This window comes from Perca flavescens, chromosome 3, assembly GCF_004354835.1.
Source record: "Perca flavescens isolate YP-PL-M2 chromosome 3, PFLA_1.0, whole genome shotgun sequence".
Lineage (NCBI taxonomy): Eukaryota > Metazoa > Chordata > Actinopteri > Perciformes > Percidae > Perca > Perca flavescens.
Genome location: NC_041333.1, coordinates 7075424 through 7089294, shown reverse-complemented (window position 1 = coordinate 7089294; position 13871 = coordinate 7075424). Strand labels below are relative to the sequence as shown.

Sequence of the window (13871 nt, the reverse complement as noted above, 5' to 3'; positions counted from 1 at the left end):
GTCTTGGCACTATGCCTAGAATGCTTTATTGAGAAACTAGTCCACCCCGACCAATCAGGGTTCATACCAAAGCGTCGCGCTGCAGACAATATACGCAGATTATTCCATGTAATAGAAGAAGCCAAAAACCTTCCAACAACGGCAGCAGTTTTATCACTGGACGCGGAAAAGGCTTTTGACCGCCTAGAGTGGAACTACTTGTGGCAAGTAATGGAGAGGCTTTGTTTGGAGCCAAATTCATTGACATGGTACGTACTTTATATGCGAATCCCGTGGCCATAGTCTCAACCAATGGCCTGCATTCACAGCCATTCCCCGTTGCGCAGGGCTCGTGACAGGGATGCCCGCTATCTTCGATGCTATTTGCGATCTCTCTTGAACCGTTAGCCCAAGCCAACTTATCTCCAGTGCCAGGTGCTTACGACGCTAACGGCAGTTTAATTAAACGTCGGGAAACAGACTATATCCGACCCAGCACCGAGTCACAACCGCGGCCATCCATAGCAGTAGCAAGCTACATCTCCGTTCTGTGTATGTGCCGAAAATCTCCTCCCTGACGAATTTCTCCCCCCTTCGCGTTTAGCTGTCTTTACGGTTAGCTAAATTAACCAGACAAAAGGTGGGTTAAGCACCAAAACGAAAAGTTAAGATTACTGAAAAGTGAAGGGGAGATAATTCCAGCAGCTGGGAGATGTTCTGCTGCTGCACAACAGGCATCGAACGTCCTGGCTCGCTATCGTGGAGATTTCCCCGACAATCCCCACCCACACCCGTCTCTCAGCCTCGTTTAGTAGCTTGCTAGCGTTACAACAAACCCCGTCCGCCCCAGTGTTGAAACCATCCAAAAGGTGACATTGATATGTGAAATATTTTGTGTTTTAGCTGCTGGCTACTGTTTGCTTGCTGGCTCACTAGCTAACTGGTCAGCTACAAATAAAAATCTAATCAAGAAAAACGTAATTATGTTGGGGAAACTGCAGCTATTTTATTAGAATAACATGAATAAACGTAACGTGAATAAACTTGAATGGGTAAACTCGGCAGCAAAGGTGTTTAACACTAAAAACTCCCATAATTCCATAAAAACTTACATACTGTTACATAGTGTTCTACCGTCACCGGAAGTCCATTCAAATCAACACTACTTTTAAGGCATTTTATTCAAAACTCTATACCTCGGAAGCACCTAGTGATGATATCGATATGCAAAACTTTTTTATGAATTTAAACGCCCCTGTTATCAGTCCCGCCCATAAAGCAGAACTAGAACTACACTTTCAACTAAAAGAAATTTTAAATGCGATTTCGGCAATGCAAAGTAGCAAGGCCCTGGGTCCCGATGGATATCCAATTGAATTTTATAAAAAAAATTTCAACCAAATTAGCGCCACTTATTCTAGAAATGTATAATGATTCGCTGGGTACTGGGGCCCTGCCACAGATGCTTACTGAAGCATCCATAACACTTATACCGAAGCCTGGGAAGAACCGAACACAATGTGGATCATATTGGCCCATTTTGTTGTTGAATAGTGACATTAAAATTTTAGCTAAGGCACTTGCCCGGCGTCTAGAATCAGTTACAGATGAGGTGATCTCCCCCGATCAAACAGGTTTCATGTCTGGTCATCACCTCCTCTAACATCCGGAGCCTTCCTAATGTCATATATTCTCCTGCATCCGGGGGGGGGTACCAGAAGTTGTTATCTCCCTGGATGCAGAGAAGGCTTTTGACAGAGTGGAGTGAGTGTACTTTTTTGAATGTCTGCAGGCCTTTGGTTTTGGACCAACTTTTATTGTCTGGATTAAACTTCTATATGCCTCACTAAAGGCATCAGTGGGCACAAATGGGAAGCGATCTGAATTTTTTTCATTATCAAGAGGGACACGTCAGGGTTGCCCACTAAGTCCACTTTTATTTGCATTCGCTTTTGCATTCATGCTAAAATCATCCTTGGAAATAATTGGAATTTCTAGATGGGGGAGGGAACACAAGGTGGCTCTATATGCCGACAACTTACTGTTGTATGTGTCTGAGCCGGTGCGGTGTGTTTCCCACATAGTCCAGGTGTTGCATAGATTTGGTATCTTTTCAGGATATAAGACTAACCTTACGAAAAGCGAGTGCTTCCCAGTGAACAACTTAGCTCTTGCAATTCCACAAAAGGACCTGCCATTCCATCTGGCTAAATCTGGCTTTAGATATTTAGGAATCAATATTACACAGACTTTCCCTAAATTATACAAAGATAACTTCATACCCCTCATTGATAAAATAAAAAAACAATTTACAGAATTGGAGGTCCATTAATCTTTCACTGGCTGGAAAGATCAACTGTATTAAAATTATTAATCATAACGTGTTACCCCGATTCCTCTATCTTTTTCAATGTCTCCCTATATTTTTCCCAAAATCCTTTTTTCGGTCCATTGATAAAATTATATCATCATTCATTTGGTGGGGTAAAGCCCCTAGAATACAGAAAAGGCTTCTTCAAAGACACCGATCCCAGGGTGGACTGGGTTTACCAAATTTGCTTCACTATCACTGGGCGCTAATGTTCAGAAAATCATATACTGGCTTCATGCTCCAAAGCTGTCGTGGTGTGAAATAGAAAATGAGTCATGCCTTTTGGCATCCCTTCCCGCCTTGGTTACTTCGAGTCTCCCTCTGTCTACTTCACCCTATACCTCTAACCCTGTTGTTATCAATACTTTACGAATTTGGTCATAGTTTCGAAACCACTTCAGTTTAAGAATATTTCTCTCATCTGGCTCCTATCTGTGATAATCATCTCTTTGTCCCGCCTAGATTAGACAACACCTTTGCCCTGTTGAATGGAATTGGCCTCTCCAAATTTAAGGATCTCTACAGCGAAGGTGTATTCTCTACCTTTAATCATCTTTCTCAAAAATTCAACCTCCCCGGCTCAAGTCGTTTCCGATATTTCCAGATCCGACACTTTATGCAAAATCTAGATTCAAACTTCCCCAGTGCACCTCAACCTACTGCTATGGATGACATCATCCAAATTCCATTCAATTTAAAAGGCCTCATTGCGAGAATATATTCCATCATATCATCTCTCGGAGACACCTCTCAATAAAATTAAAGGGAAATGGGAGGAGGATCTTGGGGATGTAATACCTGAGGAATCCTAGACGGATGCTTTGAATGGTACTACTTCATGTGCTAGGCTAGGTGTAATTCAGTTTAAAATCTTACCCACCTCTCCAAGTCTAGGCTGGCCAGAATTTATCCTGAGGCGGATGAGAATTGTAGCAGATGTCATGTTGCCCCAGCAACATTAACACACATGTTCTGGTCATGTTCTTCCCTCTCGGATTACTGGTCAGATGTCTTCAGAAAACTTTCACAGGCACTATCCTTAATTTTGCCACCTAATGCCTACTCTTCCATCTTCAGTATAGTGCCAGCTGACCAACAGATTATCAATAAGCATAAGGACATGATAGCATTTACAACTTTACTTGCCCGCCGAAGGATATTGTTGCACTGGAAATCCCCCATGTATTTGTTTGTTTTCTGTGAAAAGTATTGTCCTTCTATATAGTCTTTCTGTACCTTGTTCTCAATAAAAAGATAGTTTGACACCAGGAAGTCAAGTCCATTAGCTAAAGTACTTTTGTTGAATAACTTGGACAAGAACTGAAGAAGCCTTTTTGGATGGGACTTCTTCAAGATTCTAAAGCAGAGACCTGTGACTTAGCACTAGATATTCCAAAACCTGGAGGGCTGGTACCTTACTGCAAATTCACAATTCAAAAGCTTGTCAGAGTTGTATGTCTGTTAAGATCTTCTGTAGCTGTATGGATGATTGCAGAAGTGTATTTTTAAAAAGAAAACATTTCCTTAAAAGTAACATCAGAAGCACAGACTCATTTTTTGCTACAATGCAAAAAGTAAACTGGGGGGGGCCTCTGACAGAGCGTGTTCTTAAAATGACGACATGACCCAATACAGCTTCCTCATTCCTCTCTTCTTCTCCTAATGTGCTCTTCCAGAGTCCAGAAGAAGTGTTCATGGAGATCAGACGTCCTTTAGAATGGCACTGTAAGCAGATGGATCACTTTGTTGGCCTCAACTTTAGTGCTAACTTCAACTTTGCACTGGTGGGCCACCTACTCAAAGGTAAAGCTTTAGCTGATAGAGATGAGCATTCACAGGCAGTTAACAAAGACTGATACTGTTTGGTCTGTAATCATTGGGTATACATGTTTTATATCTGTGTACATATCACATGTATAGAAGAAAATTACGATCAACAGTTAAAAAAAAATAAAAAATAAAGCAGATGAATCTGCTGTCAGTGTGATTTAGCAATTCATATTTTAAGTATGCATATTGCAAGTGCTAAGCACTTTTAGTTCACTGCAGTGTTTCAGGAAGGAAGTCAGACTCAACAATTGTTCTGTCTGGGTGGACTTTCTGATTGTTTTAATGCGCAAGTATGTGCCAAAGACATTTGGACCCTGACTGTCTGTCTTTATGTCTCTAACTTATGTCTCTAGGCTACAGACACCCATCACCCACTACAGTAGCAAGGACAGTAAGAATCCTGCACACATTGTTGGCTCTTATCAGCAAGCATCTGAAATGTGACAAGTTTGAGGTCAACACCCAGAGTGTGGCGTATCTGGCTGGTATGTAGCGCATCTGGAATTTTGCATATACATCCTCATTTATACTTTTCAGCACTACACTACACTGCACTTGCCCATGTGAGACATTCATATCATATTTAATATCAATATTAGGGCTGTCAATCTTTTAAAATATTGAATCGCGATTAATAACATGATTGTCCAGTTAACTCGCAAATTAATCTGCCTTTTTTTAATCTGTTCTAAATGTACTTTAAAAGCGATATATTTTAAGTTTTTAATGCTTAAGTTGTATTTGAGACTTGTCATTATCCAGTGGTAACTCAATTCACATCAAAAGTACATGCAAATACATTTAGTCTTCAGTCAAGAGAACCACCTGGAAGGGCTTTGAAACTGAACTTGCCATTCAAAAGACCCTTTTCTTTATTTATTTCTGCTCAAGGAAGTTTGTTTCTGCTAGTCATCCACTCGCTTCCCACCGTCTCGTCTCCGCCGCAGGCCCTTCCACCCACCCGCCCTGCCCCGTCCCCCCGCCCTGCCCCGTCCCCCCGCCCAGCCCTGCCCCCCCCCACCCCTACTGACTGCCTGTGCATACTGCTGTGCAAGAGGAGAGAGGGGGAGAGACATCAGTGCTGTTGGCAGAGGTGCCGTGGAATGCATGCATGGGAATGAATTATAATATTTTTTCATATATTTATTAGTCGCCAAATGTAGCGAGAAAGTGCCAAGTTGGCAACACTGTTACTGCTGCATCGCTTCCTGATTTCCTTAACTACAAAACGACAACCCAGAACACACGTGCGTTAATCCTGCGTCATAGAAATTTGTGGCATTAAAAGGAATCTTCTCCTTCATTTTGACAGCCCTAATATCATATTGTGTTACAGAAAAAAATGATAAAGTTGAACTTTGAGCAAATCTATGTTCTTGATTATGGTGCTTTGTTTGGTTTGAGTCTACCTTGCCATCGTTGATTACCATAATTCCTTTTTGTTGTTTTGTGTAGCACTGCTCACTGTATCTGAGGAAGTCCGAAGTCGCTGCAGCCTCAAACACAGGAAGTCACTCCTGATTTCTGACCTGTCCATGGACCCTGTACCCATGGACACATATTCCAGTCACATCACTGATCCCAGCTGCAGGTGAGCAGATGAACAGAGTTCTGTTTTCATGGTCTTTATTCTACTTCTTTCACTTTCCTAATGAGAATTCCAGTGTGTCATAGTTTGTTTTGTATTATCCATTATCCAGATTTTAGGTTTTAAATGAGTTCAATCAAGTTTTCTTCTGTTACTTGACCTTTGATCTGTTCACCTCAGAACTCTGCGAGAGACTCAGCCGTGGGCGTCACCTCAGGTTTCAGAACGCTACCTTTCAGCCCATCACTACCCCACAGTGGGCCAGATCAGCCCACGAACTCGCAAGTCCATGAGCCTAGACATGGGTCAGCCCTCACAGGCCAACACCAAGAAGCTCTTGGGTATGACTAATGGCTCTGATATGTGCAGTACATGTTGATCTTTCCTTCCTAAGAGGGGTCATGCAAAAATAAAATCAATTTGTTAAAACTCTGATTGTAAATGTATCTGTTGTGTTTGTTTGTTTGTTTGCAAGGCACCAGGAAGAGCTTTGATCATCTCATATCGGACTCTAAAGCACCAAAGAGACCAGAGATTGAGTCGGGTATGACCACCCCTCCCAAGATGAGACGTGTAGCAGAGAATGACTACGAGATAGGTGAGTGCGCAATTCTGGCATTTCCTTCTGCGTCTGATATGATAGTTTGTTTCTAAATCCTCCATGTTATAATTACAGAGACACAAAGAATTGGAAACTCTCACCTTCGCAAGGTGTCTATATCAGAGTCCAACGTTTTGCTTGATGAGGAGGTGCTGACAGACCCAAAGATCCAGGCTCTGCTGCTCACTGTGCTGGTGAGAAAACACACCACACGGTCTTTACAAAGATGTAAAAGCCAGTGAAACATGACGAATATTAATACTATAAACTAATGCTGGTATATTTTGTTTCCTAGTCACTGCAACATAAGAAAGCTTTTTTGCACACCTCTTTTGTCGGGCAGGTGCATAGGATATGATCAAAAGTAGCAGATCAAAAAGTTTAGAGAAAATCCCGCACACTGACCATTACGCAAGCAATAATTTATTTAGAAAAATACAGCGTTTCGGTCTCAGACCTTCATCAGGTAAATTCACACATTCACCTCAACCATAGCCTTAAATAGTTTGGTTGACTAACCAGGACCAATCAGGTCCAGCTCTTGAATGACGTCATTCATTTACAAAGTGGCACTCCCAGTACTCTCAGTACATTTAAAAACAATGGATAATCAGTGCATTGTCATTGGCCCAATATTTTTCCACACTTGATCAAAGAGGAAACAGTCCATTCAAAAGTGGATCATTACATTGGTTAAATTACATTGAAGCAGTCCATATTCACATGTACAATGAACAGTTACTGAGGATAAACTAGTAAGGAAGAAATAACGAAAAAACATGAATTTAAGATTAAATTCATCATTAAGGCCTTTTGGCAATAGCGTCTGCGAAGTGAATATCCAATATGCCTCACGTCTTTTTTTCCTAGTCACTGACTCTGTTTGTTAACAGACTGTTGCTCTGATTTTCCAGGCCACCCAGGTCAAATACACCACTGATGACTTTGACCAGCGAATTCTGTATGAGTACTTGGCTGAAGCTAGCGTTGTCTTCCCGAAGGTTTTTCCAGTTGTGTAAGTAGCCAACATGTTTCTCTTTTTTTAGGTTGTATTCTGAGTAGGGCTGTTAAAAGTAACAGTGTACTGTACAGTGTAGCCCAGGGATCACCAACACGGTGCCCGCGGGCACCAGGTAGCCCCCAAGGACCACATGAGTAGCCCTCAGGCCTGTTCTAAAAATGAAAAATGTAATATTGATATTATCTGTTTCCCACCTTGTTAAGTCATTGTTGATACTTATTGTGAGAAATCATTAACATGATCAGTGTCTTCACATCTTAATCATTAATAATCATATATAACTAAAGGCAAACTGGGCACATTTGTTATTTCAGAAGAGTGTATCAAACTGGTAGCCCTTCGTATGACTCAGTACCCATGAAGTAGCTCTCAGTTTAAAAAAGGTTGGTGACCTCTGGTGCAGCCCATTAATTACCTAGACTGTGGTGCCCCACCATAGTCTAATTTGTCCCGCCACAGTTTCATAATGAACCGGAAATATTTTTAGGCTTCTCATAATAAAATAAATATTGTGTTTTGTGCTGTTACTTCAGCAAAGTATATATCTCAGTCCAGTTAGTAATGCCACCCCAAATAAACACCAAAGAAGAAGAAGCCCCCGACCCGCTGTACGCGCACAAACAGACATGCTGGAAAGTTCACAGCTCCATCCAAGATTATACCATGTTCGAGACTCATTGGTAACATCGTTTCTGGTAAGTAACGTTAAGTAACGTCACAGTATTCAGTGCAGTTATCCACTAGTCAAGACACAATTTTATCAATTTTACAGCAAACAGAAAGCATTATTCTTTAGCTAAGTGACGTGTTAGCTAACAATGTTGGCTGTCAGTCTTCTCTACCAGCTAATATTGACTGACATTTCCGGTTGCTTGTCAGGAAAAACAGTGTATGTTGGAGGGGGATCAGTTTTGTTATTTATCGCCTCTGTGTAGTTCAAATTTAAAGTTTTTATTTTTATTTTCAGTATGTAATGTTATATTTAGCGTATATAATGTGAGCTACCGTTAGCTAATTATCTGTTATAATGGAAACTATGTCGATTTTCAACCAGTGTTTGTGTCATTGCAGTGTGGGTTCATAGATGAAAGGTGTTGGCTTCCGTTCATTGCACTTAATGTTAACTTACATGAGTACAAACAGTGTACTCCAAATGCGCCTTTTATTTTTCATTAATTTAGCTAACTGTATTTACCTTAATTTTTAGGTCAAATCAGACCTTCTTAACAGGCTACAAGGAGAGCACCTGGCTGTCTCCCTGAGGGTCTCCATCTCTTTCTAGAACTTTTCTTACTACATCTTTCTTTCTCTTTTCCTAACAGACACACTGTTGTGTGTCGGACAATCATTTTTATTTTTGTGTTGTTGCTCTTCTCTCATTGCACTTTTATTATTAGCATTGTGTGTATTTTATATTTTCAAAGCCCAGGAAAATATTTTCAAATTCAGGGTGCAAAGTTTGTCAATAGGGAGGTAGGGAGAGTAAGAATATAACATAACCTCTGGGATAAAGCTGCACGTCAGCCTTGTTGTTCTGGCTTTGAGTTATTGTCCAACAGGGTGGAAATTTGTCAATACCCTGTATTAGATAGAAAATAAATCCGTTCAACAGCAATCAGTTTGATTAATTTCTTTGATGACTAAAATTTCTGCTCTAGTGGATTTTGTTTTGACCATTTGTGAACTAAAGTGTCTTGTTTACCATGCTTCGTGGGTGTGACTTTTTTGCTGTATCATCACCATTCATATCTATTCAATCAATGTGTTTATGATTAAATTGCTTACAAGAACATACCAATTTTTTACAGGAGCACAGATTCTTTATAGATCTAGCTTCTTAATGTTGCTCTTAAAGTGCACCAGATTGATGCATTTAACAAAAAAAAAAAAAAAAAAAAGCTCAGCTTTTCTTAGACATAAGTAGGGGGGGCGCCAAGGAAAAAAGGTTGGGAACCACTGCATTAGGTGACATTACCGATGCAATGTTCATTCTTTATATACAGTCTATGGAGTCAATATTGGCATGTAGATTTCTTTAGGCCAGGACTCTTATGAAGTATGAGAAATTCAATGCAGATTGGACAATTTACATTTCAGTTAGAGCAACTTCCCTTCTCATGACATGACATTGAAATTCACCGTGGAGCCACAGCCAGTTCAACAACAAATCATAATCTTTAAAATAAAGACTTAAAAGTTTACGTGCCTAACTTCCTAGCTGTCTTAGCTTAGTGTTACTTAATGATGATCAACATGCCAAAATGAGTCCAGAACTATGATGGTAACGTCAAATCATTACTTGAGCATGCAGTTGGGTGCTTTCACAGTTTGTACTCACCGTTACCTGTTAAATAAACTATGAGCCCAGAACCTAAATAACCGCATTACCAAGGTGGGTAAAATATGAATATTTTGTGGGTGAGTTGTCAAAACACTTTAATACACAATACTACTCTTTTTAACACAACACATACAACATGTGCGTTTCATAGTGTGTGGGGTCTAGCAAAAGTAGGGGGGTTGTTACACTGATTAGCAAACGCGATTCAAATTAATTAAACAAATTAAAGATACTTTTGGAATAGTTATTAATGTTCTGGCTGAAATACAAGGGAAAGAACTAAATTGGGCTAATATATATATGCACCTAATGTTTAGATCAGGCATTTTTTTTATAGATTTGGTAAGGCAATTACAAGCTGAAGAACCAGAATGTTGGCCCCAAGAGCCTTTCTCACACACAGGATTTGTAAGACTCTGGGTCTGGTGGATATTTGGAGAATTTTTAACCCAGCTGGGAGAGACTTTACATTTTCTTCATCAGTGAACAAGACATATTCGGATAGATTTTTTTCTGATGTGGATTAAGGTGCTGTATAAGTACCCAGATGCTGCGGTGCAAACTAATGGGTTAATTTCTGAATATTGTGGTCTTCAAAGGGGAACAAGAGGGATCACCTCTTTCTCCTTTGTTGTTTTGTTTAGCATAACCCTAACATAACAGCCATTAGGGTGGGCGACTAACTTATCAGGTGTTATGGTAGGAGGGGTAGTGCACAAACTTATGCTTTATGCGGATGGTACAGCAATTTGGAATCCCTAGGTCTTAATTTTTCAGATATTTGCAACTTCATTATCTGTTAGTAGAGATTTTGGGATCCATTTCTTCAGCCCCGAAGCACCAGAATGTTTATATGGACAAGGTCATGAGAATTATGGGTATTATTCTATACTTATACAGGTATTATTCTATGCTTAAACAGAACCTGTGGGATGGAGCCTGGTCAGTTCTCAAGAAGACATGGGAAAGGGACTATATACGAATGCGAAAGAATATTACTGAATATTACACTGGATGATGATGAGTGGGACAGAATTTGTAGGAATATTAAAACTATGTCATGCAATGTGAGGGTGTGCCTCATTCAGTTCAAGATTATGCATTAATTATTGGACTCCCTCCAGATTGTTTAGACTTGGTTTGAAAGACACCAAATTCTTGGAAATGTAAGACAGAGGACGGCCAATTATTTCATGTCCTATGGTCCTGTAATAAGGTCCAGGAATTTTCGACTGGGATCTTACTTCCTGCTTCTTACGGTACAGGCGCTTTGCTGCTTGCTCCTGCCTCTGCTTGCATATTTCTGCTGATAATCTTGCTTTTCTTCTGAGAGAAACTATAAGTCAGTGATACTTATAAATCACTGGACTATACATTTTTTGTAGACATTTTTTGTCATATTTCAAAATGTTTCTGCTTGAGGGTGGACTACCAATAGCTCAAGCCTGTCCTAAAGTGACTGTAGCTAAAGGTAATTAGCAGCAAGATGCCTCCCTTCTCCATGGAGGGTTACTACAAACTCCTTCAGAAGATTGCAGTTCTGGAAACCAAAATTTACCGGTTAGAAGTAAACATGGAAGTGAACGGATCATGTGGAAATGACACCACTTTACCATTGACCCAAAACAATGGACAAAAGCATGCTAACACACGTTCAACTAGCCAGCAAGACTACAAACAGGAGGGCTGTGGAATGGGTAATAAATCAACAAGTGGTAGCCCTCCCTGGAAATCTTTTGGTGCAAAGCCTAAGAGTAAATCATTTTCCTGGGAAATGGGAGGACGACTATTGGGCAGGGCACAGCGCTCTGTGATACTTTTTTTTTTTTTTTTTTTTTTTTTTTTTTTTTTTTTTTTTTTTTTTTTTATTTGAACAAAGAACACAAAGTTATCATGGATGCTCAAACAGTATCACAACATAATTCCAGCATCTTGATATACAATATCGCACTTTCCTCAATGGTTTACATACATAATCCATTTTTCCCACAACTTGTTACATTTGTCAAATTTGAGCCTTAATATAAATGTAAGTCTCTCCATACTGTATATTTCGTTTACGATCCCTAGCCATTGATCCTTAGTTGGAGGGTCAACCTGCAACCATTTACGGGTTATTGCTTTCCTACTTCTTGCAAGCAATATTTTTAATAAATATTTATCCTTATCTAAAACATTTCCTGGTGTTTTACCTAAATATATAGTATTGAACGAAAAATCAACCTCTACCCCCAATATTTTCTCAATCTCTGCCACTACTCCTTGCCAAAACAATTTCATTTTTGGGCATGCCCAGAAAATATGATAGTGATTAGCCATCAGGGTATCACATTGCCTCCAGCAAAGGCCACGGCTCTGTGAGCCTGTATGCAGTGCTGTTAATTTGGGAGTTATAAAAAATCGTACTAAATTCTTCCATCCAAATTCCCTCCAGGATCTTGAGTTTGTCGTATTTGCCTGTATCATACATATGTCTGTCCAGTCTTCATCTGTTATTTGTGAGTCAGACTCTTTCTCCCATTTTTGTTTAATGTATATTGATGAATGATTCTTGGATGCTTGTATACTTCCATACAATCTAGAAACCAGCTTCTTGTTATCTTCTAATGTGTACGCTTTTGAGAATATTGTAATTAAGTTATGATCTTCCGTTAATGTACTTTTAATTTTTTTGTTAAAATAATCTCTGACCTGCAATATCTATAAAAATCCTGCTTTTCTAGTCCAAATGTATTTGAAAGTGTCTGATAACTCTGTAATTTCCCATTAGAGATGACCAAACAGTAAGATGTGATTCCTTTCCACACCCACTGTTTAAATCTCTCATCTACCCTAGCCGGTTCAAAACCTGGGTCAAATGCTATCCAACTTAAAACTCCAGTTTGATTCTCTAATTTCAATTTCTTCAGTACTCTGAACCATACCTTCAATGATAATACAGTCCAAGTACTCAATTTGTTATAGCTCCTTTCAGCTAGATTTTTATTTTCAAGTATCGACTGTATAGGTGTATCTATCTGTGAAACTTATAGGGTTTTCCATTTTGATTCATAACTTGGTATACACCAACTTACTAAGGGTTTCAGCTGAGCAGCATAATAATGGTCTTGAAGACATGGTAGGGCTCTCCCTCCCTTTTCTTTTGTCAATTGCAAAGTTTTAAACTTTATTCTAGGTTTTTTACCATTCCAGACAAACCTTGAAATCATACCATCCCATTTATTAAACTGTTTTTGCAATACTTCCAGTGGCAGTGATTGAAAAAAATAAAGTATCCGTGGTAACACGTTCATTTTAATTATTTCTATTTGATTACTCATATCTAATGGAAGCAAAGTCCATCTAGAAATATCAGATTTTACCTCCTTATTAATAGGACCGTAATTACTTTCAGAGAGTTTCAATATATCTTTTGTTAGAGTTATCCCCGAATATTTTATTGACCGAGATTTCCAATTGAAACCATATTGTTGTCTTATATGCAGATTGGGTTTAAAGTTATAAATAAGGTTTTGAGTTTTTTGTACATGTATTTTATACCCGGAATATAAATTATATGTTTTTAAAAGGGTCATCAGGTTAGGAATACTCAACTTTAGATTAGTCAGAAACAATAGGACATCATCTGCATACATACAGATCTTATGTTCATCTCCCCTAATCGAGATCCCTTTTATCTCTGAATCCTCTCTTATTGCTTGGGCCAAAGGCTCAATGAACAGGGCAAACAGAGCCGGACTTAGGGGGCAGCCCTGACGTGTTCCTTTTTCCAAATGAATTGTTTCAGACAAGTGACCATTAATTTTTATCCTAGCTACTGGTGAGGAGTATAATGCTTTAATGCATTGAATAAAATTATCTTTAAACCCGAATCTTGCCAATACTTGATACAAGAAATCCCATCCGACAGAGTCAAAAGCTTTCTCAGCATCTAGACTCATCAACATTGCGCTTATATTTTCTGTTACAACATGACTCATTACTTGCAATGCTCTCCTTATAATATCCTGCGTTTGACTGTTTTGTATAAAGCCAGTTTGATCAAGATCCACTAATTCAGGGATAATCACCTCTAATTTCTTAGATATGTGTCTATATGAACTGCATTCCTTCTTATCTTTCCCTTCCTTTGGAATAACT

At 39.3% G+C, this 13871-nt stretch overlaps 1 protein-coding gene across 3 annotated transcripts in view; it reads left to right on the top strand.

The window, feature by feature from the left end:
• The window catches only part of nf1a (neurofibromin 1a), a 282226-nt gene that overhangs the window by 251674 nt on the left and 16681 nt on the right, over positions 1 to 13871 (top strand). For all 3 annotated transcript variants that reach the window (XM_028569967.1, XM_028569974.1, XM_028569961.1), the window contains 7 exons: positions 4027 to 4153; positions 4534 to 4665; positions 5636 to 5771; positions 5949 to 6109; positions 6244 to 6366; positions 6445 to 6563; positions 7284 to 7384. In XM_028569967.1, coding sequence (XP_028425768.1) covers positions 4027 to 4153; positions 4534 to 4665; positions 5636 to 5771; positions 5949 to 6109; positions 6244 to 6366; positions 6445 to 6563; positions 7284 to 7384 — 899 coding nt within the window. The remainder of the gene's footprint in view (positions 1 to 4026; positions 4154 to 4533; positions 4666 to 5635; positions 5772 to 5948; positions 6110 to 6243; positions 6367 to 6444; positions 6564 to 7283; positions 7385 to 13871) is intronic.